This window comes from Telmatherina bonti (genome assembly GCF_933228915.1).
Source record: "Telmatherina bonti genome assembly, chromosome: 17".
NCBI lineage: Eukaryota > Metazoa > Chordata > Actinopteri > Atheriniformes > Telmatherinidae > Telmatherina > Telmatherina bonti.
The window spans coordinates 13,863,418-13,887,121 of NC_136615.1; the positions used below are offsets into that span (position 1 = coordinate 13,863,418).

The 23,704-nt window shown below is 36.7% G+C and overlaps 1 protein-coding gene across 1 annotated transcript; it reads left to right on the forward strand.

Moving 5' to 3' along the window:
- Positions 1-7,380: 7,380 nt before the first annotated feature.
- On the forward strand, positions 7,381-18,620 carry aif1l (allograft inflammatory factor 1-like; the record flags this gene model as incomplete). Its single annotated transcript, XM_079257022.1, has 6 exons — positions 7,381-7,405; positions 7,583-7,644; positions 9,766-9,832; positions 13,120-13,161; positions 15,769-15,931; positions 18,458-18,620. The coding sequence occupies 6 exons, from the start codon at positions 7,381-7,383 to the stop codon at positions 18,543-18,545; spliced, it is 447 nt and encodes a 148-aa protein (XP_079113148.1). The 3' UTR covers positions 18,546-18,620.
- Positions 18,621-23,704: the final 5,084 nt, after the last annotated feature.

Genomic DNA, 23,704 nt, shown 5'->3' on the forward strand with positions numbered 1-23,704 from the left:
TTCCAACCTTTTAAGCAGTTCATAGTTGAGTCACCCTCTTGGATATGACACGGGGATTTGGGGATTTTCTGACATTCTTCTCTGCAGATCCTCTCATGCTTTGCTGGGTTAGATGGAAGGGCAGCGGAGCACAGCAGTGTTTAAATCTATTCAGAAATGTTCAATTGGGTTGGAGTCATGGTTGAGTCAAGTATTCACATGGTTGTCCCAAAGTCACCTCATGTACTGCCAGTGCTTCATGTTTTGGGTCCTCATCCAGGAGGAGTAAGCCTTAGTTCCAGTCCCAGACCTGATGGAACAGGGTATCACTTTTTATTAAGAATATAACACTAATTTGCTGTTCTGACAAGAGTTTTATGACGTGAGTTTGAGTGGAAATCAAAAATGCGGTATTTCATTGTTCCAAATAATACATCAACATACAGGAAAGGGTCTCGACAACCGCTGGAGGGGATGTGGCAAGTTAGAAGACTATACACATTAGGGGTGGGAAAATCATATCGAAAAATCAGAAATCTGGATTTTTTTTTCTTCACAATTTTAAAATAGATTTTTTTTGTTAAAAAATCTTTTTTTTTTTTCAAATAAATAAAATGAATGAACTATAAAAAAAATTGTCATTTTTATTGCTTTTAATTGATCTTTATACTTTTCTTCTTGGGCCTTATAGCAGCAGAATGATGGTCTGGCTACTGTGTTGTTTTTTCTCACTGAAATGAAGAAAAATGACAAAAAAAAAAAGATTTATACATCTTTTTGTTTTTAATCTACAAAAATCAGCAATATCGGAGAATTGTAATTGCAATTTAAATCGAATCGGCACCCAAAAAATCGGAATCGAATTGAATTGGAACAAAAGCAGATCATCACGCCCCTAATGCACATGTATTCTGGGATTGTTCAATAATAAAAGGATATTGTGAGGATGTAAGGAAAAAGAAAAAGAATGAAAGTATTTGTAAAGAAAAACTCAAATCAAAATTGTAAATGTTCTTATTGTGTATTACACCATAAACTAAAAACTAAGAAAATTATTCAAATTCTTATTACAGTAGCAAAAAAAGTTCAGAACAATCTCCTGGCTAAAACCACAGTCTGCTAGCAAAGACATTTGGTGGGAAAGGGTAAATGATGTGATGGGAATGGAAAAAGTAACAGTAACATTTCAAGAAATATGGGCACCTGTACTGCAAGAAATGATAATTATCCCATAGCTTTCTTATTTTTCAGATATATGTATGTGTAAACATTACTCTTTTTTTTTTAAATATATATTTGTATGTACATGTGTATATATACGTGTGTGTGTATGTGTATATGTGTACATGCAAGTATATATGCATGTATATGTATATCTACAAATAAAAAAAAATTGCCACGTTCAGGTTTTCTCAACCTTGATAAGTCAAAGCACTTTTTATTTAGAAAACCAGGATATGTAATTTCAGAGTTCAGCTGTATAGGTGCTGTTTTTGCAGTGTGAGCAGACTGACTGGGTGAGACCTCTAGCTGTCCATCGGTGTCCTGATGGAGCGGCCGTGGCTGTATCAGGTGCAGCTGGCAAACACAGCAAACATCATCCCGAAGAGTTGAACAAGCAACACAGTTTTTATAAGCAAGCTGGAAGGAAGGTGTTGGTCAGTCATGGAATCCACACATCCAAAACTAAACTGCATCTGTTATCTTTTCTACTATCACAGTTTCCAATTTTTCTCATTCACTTTTCATAGTCCACTCACTCTCTAACTAGCTGTGTGTTCATGGTTTTGGTTCACAGTTTTACAGCTAGGGGAAATGAATTCAAAATCATTTGTTAGGTTAAAGATTTAAAAGTACTTGGTTAAGCTTAGGGAAAAGGCGTGCAAGGTGACAGTATACTGATCAGCTGTTTGAAGTTAATCTGTCAAACTGTTTCACTATGTTTACTTGCTGCTAGAATAACGCACATGAGGTCCAATGTTTTCTGGGCTTTTTAAGCCTTCCAGTGATCTGAAACTTAACCAAAGCTGCCTCTGAGCTCTGCAAGCATGCATGCAGGCAGCACTTTTGAGCTCATGGTGGTATCTCAGGAGGTAAAGTGATTGCCCTTGAATTTAATGGTTGGTTGATACTGAGCCCTGCATTTGGACCCCCATTTGTGTTCCCAACTTGTAAGTCACATTGGATAAAAGTGAATGTCAAGTGAATGTAATATGATAATGCAGATTAAATGGCTCTGATATACATTTCCAGCTGTGAGACCTTGTGTCCCTTTTCCTAGTTATATCAAATTAACTAAATGTAACACAGCTGGATTCCAAGTTGTAGAAGCATATCAAGGGTGATGTGACGAAGGGTCTGAACAAGGTAGAGACTAATAAATCTCAGGTATATCTTGGGATTTCCTTTGAAGTAAGTGTTTTACAAATGTAAAGATCTGCCATCAATCTGCCTTTTTAAAAGCTATTTTCAGTTTTATATTAGAAGCCCAAGTACAACTAAAAGCTACAGATGTAAAATGGGGAAGTTTCATTTTCAAAAGGAACTCATGTGAAAATGTTAACGAGCTAATTGGATGTCATATACATTAACATAAACATTAAAATGTTAACAGCGTTGCTGCTGGAAGCATCTTATCTTTCAGATGTTAGTAGTAGCCTTGCAGAGCTGGTGTGAATACTTAAGTCCTCCGTAATAAATTCAGTCTACTGTCCATTTTCTATTCCTGCATTAGCCTGTTCGAGGTCATGGAGGGCTGCAGGCTATCCCAGCCATTACACAGCAAAGTGAACTGGACGTATCACCGATCGACCACAGAGCAGAGGAGGCAAACAACTGTGCACAGTGCTGGTTTAGTTAAAGGTGGAGTATGTAAGATTTTCAATATTTTCAAAATAAATTAACTAATAAAATAACTACAATCATAATTAGATAGTTTTTTGAACAAGTAGGTTCCAGTCTGTCCATATTTGATGCGTTATTAAATTACAAGTTTAATTAATGATAAATGACAAATAGCACTTTTTTTACTGGTAGGCAAACATTTCAGAAGGGTCTTTGTCATTAATCAAACTTGTAATTTAATAACACAGCAAATATGGACAGACTGGAACCTATATGTATAAAAACTATCTAATTATGATTGTAGTTATTTTTCTAGTTAATTTATTTTGAAAATATTGAAAATCTTACACACTTACACACTCCACCTTTAAATATGTTTGTTACTGTGGCGCTGGGAGAACATGCAAACTTCACACAGAGGCCCCTCACTAGATTCTGGAGCCTTCTAGTCATGAGTGACGGTGCTAAATACCACACGAACTTGTCATGCACATCATTTAGAAGCCTTAAAATCAAGTTAAATACACTCCAATTACACAAGCTGACGTGTAAGAAAACAATGACAGTATTTCTTTGTCTGACTGAAAATAGCAATTTGATCAAAGGCATTTTTTACCCTGTGATGGCAACCTGTCCAGAATGTAGCCTTTTCATTTTTCCAATAAAAATGCTCAAAATGATTCACAGCCCTTTGCTGTCATCACAGCCAAAGCCTTTCTTTTTGAAGACTATTGTCACTAACAAGCTTTCTTCATGTCATCAGTGCAATTTTATATCAGTTAAGACCACTCCAGGAAGATGATCTGACCCTAAAAACAAAAAATATGAAAGGAAATGGTCATTAAGTTGAAAGAGAAGGAAGAAAAAAACACCAAAACCACATTAACATACAGCTGTACAGTGTGATATTCCAGATGCAAACCCACAGACAGGAGCATCTTGCAGAGAGTAGCTAAAAGAGCACAGTGGATCAGCAGATCCTCTTTTCCTGTGGAGAATTACCAGGTGCATTTCCCCAAGCCCACCCACTCATATATTTTTCTTCCCCCTTCCATCAGAGACACCAAAAGACTGAAAAAAAGGTTATTTCCCTTTGCTGTAGAGTCATTTGAAGCATACACTCATAACCCTGCTGACTGACTGTAGTTCTCTTTTACATACTTTATATTTCTTCTCTTTTTACAGCAGGAAAACACATCTATTTGACATAATAACATGTTTGTTCATCCATGCCATGGTGCAATGTGGATTGTTGCTGAACTCAGTTTCCTAATATAAGTATCCATCCACTGTCTATAGGATGCATTGCTTCAAGCTGGTATTATTCATTGCCATGGCGTAAACCACGTGGTTTTAAATTGTGCTGACATGAATATAACAAAATCAAACTGTTAGCATGTTAAATATAATAGATGTGGACCATATGTATCTGATCGACAAGAAAAACAGTTTAAAAGTTAAAAAAAAAAATTATTTGAGGTTCAACTTGTTATGATTTAATTAAAAGTGCTTGCAGTCTGTTTTAGACAGACACAGGGTCTTCCCAAGGTCCGAATTTCTTTAAACCCAAGCAGCTTTATAATATCACACTTAATCAATGAGAGTAGAAAACAGTAGATCCAAGCTCGCAAAATGGGGTGGGCCACGCAATCTATTCTCTGGAACTATTGTAGGAGAAGTCCACTGGACCTTTTCACATAAATTAGAGTCGAGTGCAGAGAGTGTCTCCTTTAATAAAACACAAGGCAGTGCGGTAAGATGCATGAACAGACTTTCATGTATGCTCCTATAAAAGGCTCATACATTTAGTCACTTGTGTAAATTTTGGCTTTGGTTGCGCAGCAGCAGTGACAGCAGAAACAACTACTGCAGACAGAGTATAAATTGGAACATTATGGGACTCCAAATGTCTTCACTGCATCTGGCGGGCATGATCACTGCTACGGCATTGTTCTGTCAGCGACAGTAAAAACACATGTGTACAGTCACATCTGAATGTTTGGACAATATTTCTGTTTCTTTAAAATGCCATCCACATAAAGATGAACTGATGAAACTTACCTTTTTTTCTTGAAGATAACTAAGAAGGAAAGAGGTCTTAAAAAGTGTGGACACCCTTTATGCCTTTTAAGGGTCATGTAAGTTTTCTAAACTTCTGACACTGAAATTTTAGGTCAGGTTGGAATGATTTTTTTATTTTTATTCTCATCAATTCCAAACCTGTCAGACTTGTGCAAGGTTTTCTGCACAGGAGGACACTCTCCGACCAGTAAAAATACTAGCTGAAACTTTCTTAATCACATTAGCAGTAAAACATGGATTTAATTTGTTATTTGTTACTGTAGACAATTTTCTTGGTATTCCAGGCCTCACTTTTGTTAAATTACTAAATTATAGTGCTACCTGAGAAAGTAGTTACCTGCAAACACCTGTAACCTTCTCTGGCATTGTGGAAATCAGATGTTTTGCACTTATTTATAAATTTAGATGAACAGTTTTGGGGGGGGTTTTTCTGAACAGAAGAGGAAATAAAAAACAGGAACGTACCAAGTTGTTGGACAGGCCTTGCCCACAGCTTGTGTAAACACACTAAAACAAAACCATGAAAAGAATTAATAAGAATGTTTGTATTAGCTAACCATTATTCATAAACTGTCATCCACAAAACACTGCCACCTAATAAATCTGGAGGAACTGTCTCACTGGGAAATCTTTCATTTGAGTAGAAACAAAATAAAGACAAAAATAACACGTATGCCCTGCAGCAGTGAATTAGCAGTGCACGCCAAGCTCCTCTGAAAGGGACTAAAGGAGCAGAACAGCCCACAGTTAAAGTCTAAAACGTTTTCTCAATGTTTGTTTTACTTTAATGAGCATGACACCTCTAAAGACACTTAACTAAGTGTCTTTAGAAGTGCTGTTTCTTTAAACAGCACTTGTCTCTAAAGACACTTAACTAAGTGTCTTTAGAGACAAGTGCTGTTTAAAAAAAAAAAAGAAAAGAAACAGTCTGTTTGCTAATCCTTAGTCAAAAACAACAATCAGACAGAGCAGAGGGACGGTGCAAAGCACAAAAAAGGTGTATGTTAGTACACAGGTTAAGAAGCACGTTCTAGCTCTGTAGTATCTGCATCTGTTTTAAACTGTTATCTGGCTATTATTGTAACTATGCAGTTGAAAGTAAAGCACTTTTTACCACCAGATGGCGACAAACTACAGTAAAAAAACAAACAAACAAACAAACAAACAAAAAAAAACAAAAAAAAACCAGCAACAGCAACAATAGGACCTGGACAGTTTGGATATTTATGTATTGTTTACTCTTATTTGTTTTAACAGATCCAAACCATTGCGTAATACTTCTATCATTTAAATTGTGTGTTGATGGAAAGTTTTTAGGCTCTTTCAAAATATCAAATTATGGTCACCTTAAAATGGAATCAGTAACCTTTTCACAAGATATTCCACAATGACTAACAAGTTCTGTAAATGTACTGAAAATACATTATTGAAATGTCCTATTTACTTAGGTGTTAATACCTTTAGTTTCGAACTTTGCTAATACATGTTTGAGAAAAGTGGCAACCTCATGTTTGGAATATGTTTTGATTCACATATTGTTCTTGACAGAACCTCTAAAGGTTGGATGGTGTTTTATGTGTCCAAAAAAAAAAAAAAAAAAAAAAAAAAAAAAAACCACATGTGCAAATTTCGTATCAATCATGTCCAATTTGTAACAGCAGGCTGACAACTTTAAACAAAGTATAATGCTATAAAGCTGTTTGATTTTATCTTCACATTCATTTCAGTAGACCATTTTGATTTATTAATATTACCCCTTTCATGTGATTTGTAAATCTTTTTTGTGACTCAACCCTTTAGTATCAGTTTCTTCATACTCCACATGATGGCAATCGCGAGCACGACATAGCCGTTAACTAAGAGCATCACAAAAGACAGGACATTGTGCACGAGAGGTTTCGGCTGAACAAGACCGGACGTTTGCTTTTTACTCCTTCAAAATAAGACGATTGCGTTCTGATTAAAAATGTTCATCATCGCGGTGGAAATCATTTAGCATAAAAGACTCAAATGTAAAGGGAAAACTTTTCTTACTTTGTGTGCAAATTGTATCACATACTAGGGAAATATTAAGGACAAACTTATAGATAATGAGCAGGGTACTATTCATCGAATAATTATTTAAAAATTAAAAAAAAAAAAAAAATACCGAGATTCGTTTTTTGCTGCTTCGCTGCATCTGTATGAGATTAAGGTTTTGACCTAAATATGTTCTTATTCTGGGCATAATTTCCTGGACAACTAAACTAAAATAGGGACAAGAGAAAAACGTTTTGTTGTTTAAAGTCGGACCGGAAGTTGTCATCACAATCGTGTCTATCTTGAACTCGGTGCCGCCTGGCCCATTGAGCCCAATCTTTAAATAGGAGTAATACCCTGGCGGACGCTTGCAGCAGCCTCTCGGCTCGGATATATATATATATTTTTTTTTTTTTTACCTTTTTCTGAATTTAAATCCCACAGAGAAATTCCAGGATGCCTTCAAATAAAAATGTCCAAGGTAATTAATATCAGGAGACTGCAGTGTCTTGTGCCTTTTCCCTCCGCATCTGCTTTATGTCTGGCGCTAGCTAAAAGCCGGGAGTCTTTACAATAGAGCATCACATGCCGACTGAGTTCAGGCATAGTTTACATCGATATTGTCTTTATGTTTAATATAAACCTTTATTTTCTTTAGGTGGGAAAGCCTTTGGGCTGCTGAAGGAGCAGCAAAGGCAAAAACTGGAGGAAATAAACAAGGTAAGGTTGCTGTTGTCTTTATTGGAGCGTCTCTAACGGCATTTCGGCGAAATTAGGTCGCGTGCACTTGACTTGGCATTGGCCTTATTTCTGAACGTGCTACACACTGAGGCTTCAAGGCACCGAGGCTGCATGCTTTATGATGGATAGGACTAAGAAATGCCCCGCATAGCATTTACAGTTTATTGTAGCTGACCTCTGTGATACTGTGGCATTTTATTGATTTTTTCCCCCCTGACTCCTGCAGTCTCATGGCACTTGTTGAATGAATGGCCGCATACTTCCACACATTAATTACAATCTGGATTACACTCCTCTGATAGTACTGACCTGCTGGTCACTGCTAGAAAAAGCATTTTTCTGTGTCCATTCTCAGCCTTCTCCACCCCTTTCCTCAGGCAGAAAAGGAGGTGTTTAACTGAGCTCTTTGTTTAACACGGAGTCTTGTGTCGGCAGATAGCTATGGCTGTCCTCACAGATTAACTGGATGTCTGCATAATCTCCCGTTTCCATCCTTTGCGATGACTGGCTGCCTGTCATTCGCTCACCACATGGAAAGCAGGTCGCGTCAAGGGAGCCCCTGTGACATTTCAGTGCACAGCAATCCCTGCTCCTGTTAGCTGGTGTAAACAGGGCCGGATTAAAAGTGCGAAGGCCCATGGGCCCAGAGTGTTCCAGGGGAACCCTTCCCCGCTGCAACAGTGTAAAAATTTTGAAAGAAACACTGTGAAACAACATTTCTAACATCTCTCAGCCAGTGGTACCAGTAGCAATACACTAGACACTGTGGTGTAACTATCTCGCTTTTATGTACATTTTGTTTCATGTCCAAACTGCTGGTGTTTGCCCTACGTGGGCCCCAAGTGGGCGTGGGCCCCTGGGCTTGTGCCCATAATGCCCATTGGATAATCCGGCCATGGGTGTAAAGATATGTGTTCATTAGAAAAATGGGAAGTGAAATGACCTATACTTTCTAAGGATGGATCTAAAAATAACAGCTGTACTGCAATTAAACCCAGGGTTTTCGCAGGGTGACACCCATTTCATTTTGTGCATGTGGATCAGGATTGTGTGATAATGAAACTTTAAATCCTGGTTGTGCTTAATAAGCAAACCATACAGTGCATTTAGTCTCACAGCAAGGTTCTCATTTTGCTTTCAAATGCGCTCCTTACTGGCATTGATGTCCTGCCACCTTTTCCTAAAAGTTCACACTCCACTCGTCCTGCGTTATTGTAGTATAGTTTAGTTCAATTCCTTTGTTTTTATTCATAATTAAGTTTACATTGAGAAATGGCTTGATCCCTTTATTCTAAGTTTTTGAAAACAGCCTCCTAAAATGATTTTTTTGATAAATTTCACAGAGTCTTTAAATGCACCAAATGGCAACCATTGCCATAATAAATAATGCCACTCTTATACTAACTCATAATGTTTACAAGTTATAAGATGTTTTAATCTTGCTCAAATCAGGCAAGAACATGAAGAAACAATACAAAGGTAGCTTTAAACTAAAAGGCATGTTATGTTTGCAGAAAGGGACATACTGGCATTGCACTTGTTCAGATATTCTTGTGACTGTAAGAGGACATTCTTGTGGGAGTCTGCAGTGGTGATTCAGCTCTGCTGAGTCAGGCCTCTCTGATAAACATCTAGTTGTGGCAGTTATCCTCTTTAATTACAAGCTTGACAGACACACAGAGGTCAACAAAGAGAACAAACTCCCTCTCTGCGTTTCTTGCTCTCTCTGCAAGATGGATGACTCCCACATGGCATATTGCGTCATTATAAATTTATTAGAGCAGCTCCCTTCAGGCTTTTTCATCCCCTTGTGAGGTGTTCCAGTTGGTGGACAACCTCACTAGGTGACCAAATTCGAGGGAAAGAGGATATCAAGATTGTGAAACATCAGTTGAAATTGCTGACAGCCCTCTACTAGATAAATGCGCTTGATGTTAATGTACTTCCTCCTTCCATTGTTTATTGTGTAACTTTGTTTGTTTATCCTAAGAAACTCGGGGAGGGGGGTTAAATCAGTTTAAGAAGTTTCAGTTTCATCAAAACTGTCAAAACCAGTTTTTGTCTGAACATCAATTAACCATTTTTTGTCCCTTTTCTCAGGAATACCTGGAAGACCAGAAATACAGGGATGAAGAGGATCTGGCTGAAAAATTGGAAGGACTCAAGAGTAAGTTAATTCAGTCGTCTTCTCCTTTATTTATTTTTTTTTTAAAAGATATTTTTATTTATCCCTGTTTTTGTCCTACTGTGATTTGTTTGCTGGCCAGCTGCAAACTCAGTGTCCCTTTTTAAGTCTTGAGCATTTTGTTTTTTTTCTCTGTGGGAAAAGACCAACTGCTGTGATTTCTAAAAGATTTGAAGAGCCAAGTTCCCCGTGGCCTGGGAGGAATGTGCTCGGGCGTTCCTCTGCTTGTTGTTTCAATATTCAGAACTTCACTGAGTATACTCATAGCTTCTGGCCAGGGGAAAAACATTTATTAGAATGAAACTGCATTATCAACAAAAAAGAAAACTGTTCAAATTCGCTACTGTAAAAGTACTTTTTCCACTTTCTCAGAAGCATGATAAATACATTTTATCTGTCATTTTTTACAGTGGAGAAACATTTGGCTATTCTAATAAGGGGTGCAGGCCCTTGAAATGTGAAATATGTTCCCATGTCCTACTTTGAGTGCATGCCTGCTGGAGGAAATGGAGCAGTCATTTATAAACAGAAAGAGGACGAAGCACACTGGTCCTAGGAGGTTTTCTGTTTTTATTTTCTATCTTTTCCACACTGTCCCAGTGACCCAAAAGTCAGCATCCTACTGCGGCTTTGAACTACCTATCGGATCAACTCCTTACCAACTTTTTACATCAAGGCTGCAACACAGATCTTGTAATCATGGATAATTCCATTAATGTACTGATAAGTTTGTAAACATCTTTAACATGACTGAATATGTATTGCTCATAACCTTTTATTTTATATCATACATTTTTAACATTTCAATCGGTCGGTTCATCTATTAAAAGGAGGATTTCGTCCATCAAGGCTGAAACATTTACCATATAATGATTTGGATATATGCTTAGAAATGTGAATATTTGAACAAAACGGTATATTTGCAAGGTGAAAGTAATGAAATAGTGCATGATGAAATAGTAAACTGACTCTTCTTTGTTTTCCTTTTGTTTTGGAAACCTACATGCATTGTTAACTAAGACAAGAGGCCCAAGTGTCATTGTCATTCTCATGTGACTGTGTAGAAACTAGAGGGCTTACTAAGGACTGTGTAGACCTGTTAAATACTTTCATAGATCCAGTCTAATTTACTACACTGCTGCTGTTTATCTTGAGTTTGAACTTTTTCGTCATAAAGCACCACATCTGTTAACTTTATGCACAATAAAACAGAAGTTTATTTATTTCATTTCTGTATGTTTTTTGTTTTTTTTTATTTTAAGATAAATGAGTCCATTTATGATATTGGCCCTGTCTTTAAAATTAAAATGAGTTTTGATGGAACAACCAGAAAAAGTTTTGAGATGGTAAATGTATATCTTACATAACAACATCACTCCTCATGCCCAATCTTGTAAAGCCAAAACCTGAAACAAACCTGTCTTTCACTAGAATCAGCAAAAAAAAAAAAAGGGGGAGAAACTGTTGCAAGGAAAATCACGAAGTTCTTGATAACAGATTATTTTTCTCTCTTCATTCCACACAGTCTGCTGAAAGCCTGTCCCCAAAACAAGACATTTTTCCCATTCCTTCCCAGATGGGTTTTACTTGTACAAGTGCTTCTGTCCTGTAATCTATAACACTTTGTAATGAGATTTCCAATGACAGAGATTGTTTGTTTGGCAGCCTGATGGTTTATTACTTAATTTCATTAAAGTTATAAATTCATTTATTACAGAAACACAGTTAAAAAGAGGGGGAAAAAACATTTCTGCAGGTGAATCCTTGGAGATTACATATTATCTAGCATCCTCACTGTGAACTCTATCTGATGCCCCTCTCAACAGACTTGTAGTTTCTTGTATTTTCCTAACTTTTTGAGTCACAACTGTTGTTTTTAACTGCATCAAGGCTCTTGTCTGCTGTGAGGGTCCGTGTACTTCTTATCGGTGTCTGGAGTGGCATCATCTACTTTATCCATTTGATAAACATAGAAAGCTGAGAGCTGCTAAAATGGTTTGGACAGCAGATAAACACGCTAACATGTAGCTCTGACTAAATCTTTTGCAAATCTTTTCAGTATCAGAGAAACCATGTGTTAAAAACATGTTGTTACAGTCATTCAGTCACAGAAATGTCTAAAGGAAACTAGGTCAGGAGGAAACGCTGAGGACTTGAGTTTTGTTCAACTGAGCCATTTTCTGTGGCTGCAGATGATCAACAGGCTGCACAACAACAAGTGGTCCTCTCAAAACGTTGTGTGTGAGTGTGGGGAGGCCCACTCCTCGGTTTTTGAACAGGGTTGGCATTGTCCTGTTCCTCTCCCATGGGTTCACACAGTTAACAAAGTTCCCTCTCTCTCTCTCTCCTAACACACACACACACACACACACACAGCTTTCATTGTTGGACAGAAATAGCAAGTGTAATCTGACTAAAGTGGTCTTCCAAGGAAAAGAGAGAGAGAAGCGATTTCTGATTAAGGATAAAAATGTCTCTGTTTACGTCTGCATGTAAACAGGCTCTTCAGTCATTTCTTTATAAGATTACACAAATGCAATTGTCTTTTCTTTTTTTTTTTTTTATTTAATTTCAAAGTTGTCTGGCGTTATCTGGCTTGATTCAGCTCATTTACACTGGTAATCTTCAAATTGCAAGAAATTTTGTTTTTCACTTAACTTCCCCTTCAGAACTATTAAGTTTTAGTCCGGGTTATCTGGCAGCCAAAGATTTAATGTGATGAAGTAGACTTATTCACCTTGTTACCATATAAATAGACCTGCAAGAAATGGCAGCAGTCAATCACATCTGGTAACTTCATGCGCTCATTTATCGAATGTTTTCACTAAGTACAGGCTTGTTTTCTGTTAAAATAAAAAATTTTTAAAAAAAGATACGGGAAACTTGTCTTTATATCATCTTCTATCTTAAATGTATTGCTTACATGTGTTTCTGTTATTTAAGCTAAAATATTTTTTTAAACTTTTAGACCCTTTTGGTTTTAACGTCCTCCAAAAGTTGTCCCACTCAGCTGTGCTTTGCCTTTTTCTTGCTGACAGACATGCAAAACACACTAAGACCCACCTGTCTGTATCAGCTGCTTATGACTTTGCCTGCTGCTGTCAGCAGAGTGCAAGACTGGGATCACTGGGCTGTGTGTGTTAACTGTTTTGCCAGTGTGGGAGATGGCAGCTGGGTGCTGATGTTTTTCTTTTATTAAAAGATACGTTGTGTAAGGTGGGAGTGGATTACCACAGTGGATAACATTCCCGTGTGTATTTGTTTTGCAGATAAATATGCTGAGTTTGACCTGAATGACCAAGGAGAGATTGGTGAGTAATAACCAGCACTAAAACACCATCTGCACCTCAGTTAACAACTGTCAGCACATCTGACCCCATGTGCATTGTTGACAGTAGGGAACTGTAATTAATACTATGTGTGTGTATTGTCTGACCGTCTGACCTCTGCGAGCACAGGACCTCGACAGGCTCATGTGTCCATGGTTGTGTACTGGGTCTAAAGTGAGACCATATACTACAGTGAAACCTGTTAAATTGGCTTTCAACAGGTGTGAGGTGAGCTGTGGTGTCAGACGGTGGTTATTAAACCTGTTCACAGCTCCTAAAACTATTTTTGAAGGGTGTGTTTTTCACTGATGACCAACAAATATTGTTTCCTTGTATTTTTGCTGACAATCACATTGGTTACCCTTCCCTCACCAAACCCTTTTTAAGGTACACTGCTTCAGTACTGCTCATGCCATGGCTGAGGTTTGTCTCATGCAACCAGGATGGGTCTTTTAACATGTTAACATGCAAGCAGTGAAAAAAGTCCCGTTAAGATAACAAAAGCTTGATCTGTGATGATTGATCTAAGCCATCATTCTCTATTATGACAAGCTAGCAGAAGTATTTCATTCCTGTTGTTATCAGGTTTGTTACTGATATGCATTCATTTTAGTGCTTTAATGTTTATGCATCTTTGCAGGTTGTAAACCTAATTGCTCTCTAAGGGATTAAAAATACGTTGAACCTTGAACCATTTTATCTTTCTTCTTCTGTGACATTCAGGAACAAACTGATCAAGGTCCATAGTGTGGGTTGTAGAGATCTAGTTCCACACATTGCAACTTATAACAAATTCAGTCCCCACCACATCCCTCCTTCCACCAGAACAGCTGAACCTCTCTGGAAGAACATTAAGGTTTTTTTTTTCCCCTCCACTGAGCCACTTGAGCAACGCAGCAGAGAGTGGAGGAGGGTTGTGAATTGCTCTTGCTCATTCCACTGAACTCTAAAGAAACTTTCTTTTCTTGCCAGTTTGATAACGTTATGTAAATTGGTTTGAGTACACTGCACATTCTGGCTTCTTTGTCACAGATATCAGGCCATTTTCTTTATGTACCAATTCTGACCCAAAGTATCAGACAGAGATAGTAAAAGAATGTAACTTGCAACATTGATTATTATGCATTTTTGGCACAAGATTCTGTGACTTTTCACTCATTTTAACCAAACTCTGCTGTGAGGTTTTCTTTTTTTAATGGAAATAGTCCCATATGAATTTTCATTTTTCTCGATTTTGCAGACTAAATGTCAAAATTATTTAATTTTGTTGTTGTTTTTGTAGACATTAGCTTTTTGTATTTAGCTTCAAGTATTAAAATCCAGCTGGGCTGTTGATGTGTCTTGTCTATCATTTAAAACCTGTGGAAAAAAAAGAGAGGCTGTTAACTTGAAAACATGTGTCAAAGGCACTTACACTTTTTATTTAATCACATTTTTTAGTATAACAAGAACAAAGATGGGTACGTTTCTTTGATTTTGGTCCTTCTTTTATTTAAATTGTCTGCAGGGCATTTAGTTTTATCTGAAATCATAGGATCTAGACAGCATGATACCTGCTGAAATGGATCGTCATTGGGAACCTACTTTCCTATCTGGGAATTTACGATGTCCACTTTGTTTATTTCTTTGTTTTTTGTTGTTTTTTTAAGTCCCATCCTAACTGATAGTTTTATTTTCCCCTTTTTTTGTTTTATCCATTTTATTCTTTTTATGAACAATTTGTGTCTGGGCTTTAAAGTAAACCTCAATTCTTTACTCTCAAAGTTATGACATCATACCTTGTCTTAATGTTTATTACAAATAATTGATAGAGTTCAGACTCTTAACACTTGTGAAATTTAAAATCTGAAGCTAAGCAGAAGTTTAGGCCAGTAGGAATCACAACAATACACAAACAGTAAGCAAAATATTATATACTTGTGTAAATCTCATTAAAAAGCTTAACTGTCAAACATTAAATGAAACATCATAAACTCAAGAAACTAAAACAGAGTATTTCATGGCTGTCGACATTTGAGGCCATCTGGGGGCAAAATGTTTCGGTCACAACCTTTACAACCAGACAATCTGCCTGTGTTTGAAACTCATCTTGGGTAATTTAGTAAAACTGGCCCCGTAAGAGTCAGATGATTTTTCTCTGTTTGTTTCCAAACAAACACAGAAACTTTTTTTTAATGTTTTTAGTTTTCATCTCAATAAAGAAATTTGGGCTGAAATTTAAAAAAAAAAAAAAAAAAAAAAAAAAAAGTTTCTTGGAAATAATTTCAAAATCTTCTCACACTTTTCAAGTTGGAACTTTAGATGACTTGATGTTATAATTTTAAGGTGTAGTTCCATTTTTTGCAAATAATTGTTTTTAGAGCTGGTTTTTACTCAAGCATAATTAAAATGTATTCATAAGCAAAATTAAGAATTATGTATTAAGAAATATGTATTTTAAAGTTTCATCCAGTGTTTGACTATTATCACGGGACACCTAACAAAACTAAACTTTCAATAGTCTCCTTTATGGTGCCATTTAGGTTTGATACTACTTCATATTCTTTTTTGTGTTTACGGATCTAACCGTATGCTTCACTTTTTTCTCAGATCTGATGGGTTTGAAGCGGATGATGGAGAAGCTGGGAGTCCCCAAGACACACTTGGAGTTGAAAAAAATGATCGTTGAGGTGACCGGTGGCAGCAGCAATACTATCAACTACAGGGACTTTGTCAAGATGATGTTGGGAAAGCGCTCTGCTGTGCTGAAATTGTAAGTAAACCTTTGTCCAACCTTACATTTACAACTTCTGCTGGTTCACTGTGTGTATATTTATATGCCCAAGGGAGGTTACCATTGTGTTAGTCAGCTACTTCATCTATCAGCAGGGGGCACAGGGATGACGTGCGATGTCACTATCCATATTGGTTGCCACGACAACAAAACCTATCTATGAAAGCTATCCATAGTCAACACCCTTATCTTTAGCTGGGATCATGCGCTTAGGTAACTGATTATAGGCTGATTAACCACCAACAGCCACATAGAGCTGACAAAATTCCTAAAACCAATCAGGTCTTTTTCTACTAATTCATCTTTCCCAATTGCATTTTTGTCTTTGGAGCCTATTTTTACATTTCTGTTGGTATTTAATGTTGGATAAGGTCATAGATTTCTGTCGGGTGTGAAATTGGGTAATGTAGTCTGTGTAAGCCTTTTAAAGCAGACTTGCGCTGGGTCAGCCTGATGGAGCCAGAGCCAGCATGGCTGCTGCATGTCAGCTCTGCCAGACTAAGCTGGCTGGACCCCTCTGCAGACAAATCTCATAATCCCAGAACCACCCACAGGAGAAAATACATAACGTTTCCTCCTTTTGCCCTTAACCGTTTTTTGAAAGTGTATCCCATAATCCCACAGTTTGCTATTAATAAATGTCTCCCCTGCTGTCCATCCTCCCTACCTGGTAGCATTCTAGTAAGATAATCTCTGCTTTCTAGAAATGCTAGATTTATGTTTTCACCACAATGGTATGCCAGTGATCACATTTTGTTTAGCTAATTACAGATCACAAAGTTTCAGCAGCAGGCGAAATATCTCCTTCATTAATTTACTTTACACAAGTTGCAACAGTTCCTCACACTGTCTCGTTGCATGTATGTGTTTTGTTTTTTTCTCTCTAAGGAGCTCGCAGCCCGTTGGACCTGCTGATAACAACCATAGTGTACAAAATCCACCATGTGTGGAGCTGGTTTTGTCTCTAAAAAGATGGTGATGTAAAGGGCTGAAAACTATAGCAGATTGGGGTTATTGAAAGTGTTTGGTAGGGCAACAATTGATTTTTGTTCCAATTAGAGGAAAGCAATTTAGGTCAAGCTCAGCAATTGTACACATATTAGGGCAACACATATTAGGGCAACACAGAAAAACAAAAGAAGCAGTTATTGTGACTTGGTCATGTATGGTTTTAAAAGGCATGTCAGGCATTTAGGGAACTAGTGGAAAGTGATGATGCCACAGAAAACTGTGGTTATCCTTTGAGAATGTCACTGTGTGTGCATCATAGTCTATAATGGCGTTTTTATCAGTCTTAAGAAGTACTCTGCCGTCAGCGAGATGATGCATCAGTGGTTATTGGACTGACCTGGAGCTGCAGGGGAGCAGAGAAGTTATCAGTAAATGTGAGAGAAAAGCAGAAGTGAAAGTGGTTGTCAGTAACATGCCAGAGTTGGAGTGCTGGTTTCCTTGTTGGTCCTTATGAGCTTAGTGGAGCTTTGCAGAGTTTTCCAAAAAAGGAAATTAAAGACAGGCAATCGCTCTGAATAGCTCCCGTCAGTTCACTCACTCAGCTGTGTAAGGCATAAACCACTATCCCCCCTTAGTCCTCTTGTGACTTCTTTTCAGTCTTGCTCTTCCCCAGTTGCAGCTCAGATTCTTTCTACTTGCTCTATAACTGGGGCTTTATGTATAATGCAGGTAGTACCTCTATTTGCATCTATTTTATACCCTTTAACCATCTGCAATTAAGTTTCCAGTCTTCCCTCCTCTCTCCGTGGTGCTAAAGCAATCAACCAAATAACCATTTAATTATTTTTAAATAATTTTTGTGAATTAATTTGGTATTACAATAGAAAATCTTTTTTTTTTTTTTTTTTTTTTTTTTTTTTACATGAGAAGGTTTTTCTGATTTCTTATATTGAGATATATATTTTTAAATTATTCATTTATTAAGTTCAGTTCAGGGGACTGTGTTGATTCCTAAAGGGTAATGATGAAGTAAATAAGTGAATAAACGCAAGTCTTGTTTTGGTTCAAGACTAGATATTTGGTAACCTTTACAAAGCCTGAAATGGTACTTGCCAAGAAAAATTTGTTTGAATTGAAAGAATCCTGATTTGCAGAGTTGATGTTTGCTTGGACATGTACATATTTAAACATCATAGTAGATTACTTGTGGTGTTTTGTCATCGAACACAGTGATGTGATTGTTGACATCGCTTTAAAGTCATTACCAAATACCGAATAATACTTTATACTGGAGTAACTCAAGATTACCTTGGTATTAAACTATAATCACCTTAAACAACCCACCCCACAAACGGACCTAAAGCAGCTCCACGCAGTCATAATGAGCACTTCCTTTGCCATGTGTTAAGCACAAAATGCCCTATATAAAAAAAAAAATTTAAAAAAAAGCCTTTAAAATAAATCTGCATGCTTTAGCTTCCCTCTCAAGCAAATAATTGAATTAAGTAATATTTAAATTATGTTATGTCTGATTTTTTTTCTTTTTCTCATCAGAGTTTTGATTTTTGAAGACAAAGCGAACGGCACCCCTTGCAAGCCAGAAGGACCCCCTCCAAAACGAGACATCGCTAGTTTGCCTTAAGTGTAGACGTCAGACTCCAGACTGTGGAGCAGAGCGACCATCTGTGATTTCCTTGGAATAACGTGGAGTGTTGTATTAATGTGGGACCAGTGATCGAGGATGTTATTTTGTGAATTTATGACTTGTGTGAGGTTTCTGTCATTTGGAAGACGGAGCCCAAAACTCACTAAATGATGTTTGACTGTGAATATTATTCATGTTTTTTTTTTTTGTTTGTTTGTTGTTTTTTTTTGTTTTTTTTTTTGTTTAAATCAGACGTAGCAGTAATAGTTGTACATTTAATCAGATTGTTACTTTTTTACCAAGCATTTTAAGGTTATATTTTAAGGGAAAACTCAGATTTCATTTAGATAAGTGTGAGATGAGTGAATTCTTTTAGATAAGCACAACATCCTAAGCAGTTTTTTTTTTGGGGGGGGGGGGGGTTGTGGGTGTTTTTGTTATTTTTCTTTCCAGCACTTTTTTTTTTTTTTTTTCCACTGTCTTCAGTAGTCTTTCATGGACAGCTGCCAGGCTAATCTTGGTCAGCATGTTGCTTAGATCAGGTGCCAGACAATACAGGACCAGCCCATTTCCTCCGGATCACCAATCCCCGGAGCCCAAATACAGATGTGGAATCAGTCATTTTGGTATCATAAACTGATAAACGTTTGGAAATGAGAGCATTGTTACTGCATGAGTTTTTAAGTTTTTAACTCATGCTAGTTAACAGAAGAGATGGAGACTGTGTTCCCCGTTCAGCTTTGGGTTCCTGTATGTGGCTTGAAGAACAGAAAACTGGACCTGGTTTTAGATCTGTGAGGTCAAGCACCTGCTTTTGGAAGGAGTGTGATTTACAGGCACAGAAGCAAACAAAATGTACATAGCATGCTACACAAAGTACAATCATATTCTTTCCAAGTGCCTCAACATGCAAATACTGTAGAGATTAAACACTTTGGAGGAGGAAGAGCACAAGAGAATTCATTATCACAACTTCTGAGTTTAATAATTAATAAGACCACAAATGACCTTTCATAACTGCTAAAAAGTCCATTTGTGTAGGTTTTTTCTTAATTTTTGTTTCCATGATTCCCTGAATGAAATTCACAAATGTCTTTTGAATTGTATGTAGTTTGTGGGGGGTTTTTTTCATCTTTTTTTCTATTTTGTATTTCACTGAAAGTATTTAATCTGTGTATCAGAAAATTGTCTTTGATTTATCTCTTTGCCCTCATTGTGATCCCATCAGTTGGGTCTTTTCAGCGGTTTTCCTCTAATCTGTATTGGGTTTTGTTTGTTTTGGGGTTTTTTTTTATCCCATATCTTCAGTAATTTGTGCCTCTGTATGTCCATTGTAAATTTTCCTGTAACTCGCACTACTAACTATTGTGAAATCAATACTTTTACACATTTTACACCATTGTTTTCAGTCTGGTAGTAACATGACATGTTTTTAGTGTTAAGATGTATATTGTTTGCAAACACCAAAGGAATTAAAGTTCTTCTTCCACTGGCCTGTTAAATGTTTTTGTTGCTCATTGTGGTTAAGAGGATCTGTCTTAACACATTTTAGGCTTTAATTGAAAGACATTTGAAGTACTAGTACTATTTGGCAAACATCCCTCTACTTACAAAGAGCCCCACAGTCCAAAACAGTGTGTCTTTTGAGCCCATAGTTTTCATATTCCAAAACGTACTTCAACACATAGTTGATTGTTTTAAATCAGGAAGTGATGTTATCTGTTTAGCACATTTCAAGCTGCATGATAAATTACTGCTATCTATTTTCCTCCCATGTGAGATAAAATAAGCTTTTGGTTCCACTTTTAGTCATTCTTCTTATGTTCGACTGCTTCCATTCTTTTGAGCTTTCATTTGATGGGAGTTTGTGTATCCAGTTGAGCAATAAAAAGTTCCCATTAAGAAGTACATAACTGAGCGCAAACAGTCCTTTCAATGGGTTTGAAAGTGTCTTGCTTATTACTTCTACTTTAAGAGAGCAGTTGTTTTGTGTGGAACACCTGAGAGGATAATAAGCAGGACTTTAACAAGCATACTAACAGGCGGACCCAGTAGGATTATAATAAGCACCTCTGTAATTAAAATGATAACCGCTGTTGCATGTAATGACCTGCCAGCAGCTTATGTAGCCACAGTAGAGGGAAAGAAAGTGTTGTGCTTCACTGAGAAAAAAATGTGTAAAAGGTAACACTGACTTTTTTTCTTTTTTTTTTTTTTTACAATTTCTTCTATTAATATATAATTCTCTGTATACATTTAATTGCATTTCTCTTAACCATGTCCAGGACTTATTAAAGTGTATAAAGGTTTTTGAGTTATCCACTCTGTGTCCGTTTACTTCTATAACCATGCATTCATTACATTTAGCTCATTTGGTAAATATCTTTATTTGCTTTATATTTTTTTGACTATCAACTCATAATCACTGATTTGCTGACAGTGAGTAATGAGTATAAGACTAGTGCATCCTAAATCAAGGCTGCAGACATTTACACTGATTATCTCATTTCTTTAACTGACATACATTGCCATCTATTGGACACTCAAAGCTAATGTATCAGTGTCACACAGAAATGTGAGAGCCTGATCTCACACTGATGTCATGAATGTGGAACATGAAAGAATCATTCAATGGTAACTCCTTCATCTCAAACATCTTTTTAAAACGAAAGCTAACAACAGTGGGGGGATTATACCACATCAGGACTGTTTAGATACAAGCTGTCATAAAACCAGAATAAAGTAAATAAAGCATGGTTCAGACATTTCTTAAGGTTCTTTTTGTCTTTGTGTGTGTGTGTGTGTGTGTTAGAGAATACTTAAGCATGGAACAGCTCACCTGTAAAGGTTTTGGTGCATTTTAGATGATCGTTTCTTGTTTCATGATATAATGTAATTTAAGCTTACTTTATATTTTCTTTAGATCATCACAGTGCTTCATGTTTAGACTCGTATTTTATCTGACCATCCTTCAAAATGCTACCGCATGGATGCTGACTAGTACAAACACAGTGACTGGCCAAGCATCAAATCAGAATTACAATGTTTGTTTGTTTGTTTTTATCACCAATTGCTTGCACATACAGGGCATTTTCTGTGGTCTTTTGATGCTGTCATATGAATACAAGCAAAAGTAATGAAAAAAACACAAGATGTATGCAGTCAAATACACTAACGAAACAAACACAAGATACACAAAGTTTTTACAAAAGTTTTAAATATTCAATTTCTTTCTTTCTTTCTTTCTTTCTTTCTATACCCACGTCACCCATTTCATGTGGCAGGGGGAGCTAGAGCTTTTTCCAGCTGCCATTCAGTATATGACTATACTGACTGTATTTTTCAAGACTGAGATTGTAGCCTTGTAATTTTTCTTTCTAGGTTTTTGTGTGGTCATTACTCGCTTATAAATAGCAGCGCATTTGAATAAATAAACAGAGCAGCTTTTCTAGACGATGAGATGATGTAAGATGGACCACCCTGAGATTATGATAGATCTCAGATGTTATATGGCAATGGTTTGGAATAAACTTGGAGCTTCTGACACCTTCATGAGTCTGAGGCTGCTGATCAGTTCTTTGCTTAACTTTGTTTCTAATCAAGTCTTGTTATCACATCCATAGCTGACAAACTACAGAAAAGACAGAGATAAACATAACCTTGTCAGCTTTACCAAATTTTTTCCAGCATTTGTATGTTCTAAGGTAGGAAAAAAAGGCCATGAAACCTTCAAATAATTAATTTTGTTCAACACGTGCAGACATAAACTAATTATTACTAATGATGATTTTATTTTGTATTTATTGTTCTTTCATGGTCATGGTAACTGTTCAGCTGGCTCCTCTTTTTCTGCTAGTCACTAGCTGACTGAAAAAAACTGTATTTGTTCAGTAAGTACTTTAAGTTATGTTTTGTGTTTGCAGAAGGAAAAATAGAAGTGTTAAAGTTGCATTTTTAAAGATATCTTTTGAGGTTTATTATGTCCTGTTATGTTTATTTTCACTGAACAGCAGCCCAGAGAGATAATAAACCATTTTAGTGCATTCAAATTTTTTTATCATTGCTGCTGATCATCATTATTGCTGTAAGCAGTTCTCTTGAGCTTTTCATGGTATATGTTATAAGAATTCTCCATCTTTTAGTTCAAGCCGTAGAAGAGATTGTGTTCAAAACGAGCCATGTTTTGAAGGGTAAAAGGCGTAATTGAAAATAACTGCAACTTCTCTACAAGCAGGTCGCATAGAGGTCCAGATTCTCATGACTCACAAGCCAGGAACTAAAACCAGCTGTGAATACAAAACAAGAGCAGGGTTGTGGATGACTCACAGCTGTCTTGTGTGTCAGGAAGGTTCAAATCAATAAATCCTGCAAGATATTTGTTTAAAACTTGTCTTCCTTATCGTTTCAGAAAATAAAAATTTTGTTCTATTGGTACTCACTGGCATATATTTATATGGGAAATAATGGGTATCATTTCTGCACTTTATTCTTCTAAATGCTTACTTTCTCCAACTTCTGCAATGTGATTATGGTCAGACATGACTATGCATGTGTGCAATTAAATAACACAACCATCACAACAACCCAATTAAATGTGATTTACTGATTTAGCACCTGTGGTTTATTGTTTAAATGTTTGGAAGTCCCTTCTATAACATGAATTATGTATCAACATTTATGTGTCAGCAGAGTTTTCTTGGATTAATTAATGATATAGAGCTACAGTTTTGCTTGGAAACTGCCTGCACATTATTAGTAAACAGATTCTATGTATTTGGTGACTTGATATAGAATTTCCCTAGAAGAAACATGGTATTTTTTGGTCAGTTGTACTAACCTAGTGATAGGAATAGAGTTCTCATCACATTGTACAGCATGATCTTATTGCTTACTTGAAATGGCATGATGTTTTAAGTCATCTAACCCTGCCCTTATGCTCAATGTTTGCTTTCATTGCTCATTCACTTCAGTTAAAACAATCGATCGGTGCATATTTTCCTTGATTTTTAAATAATTTAATTTTTTGAAATATCTTTCAACATAAAATATGATTATTTAAAGTTGAAACAGACAATAAAACTGTTGTTGATGATAACGCTGCGATTTCGGAGCTCTGCGCGAAGCAATAAAGGGGACATTTTACGTCGCCTACGTTC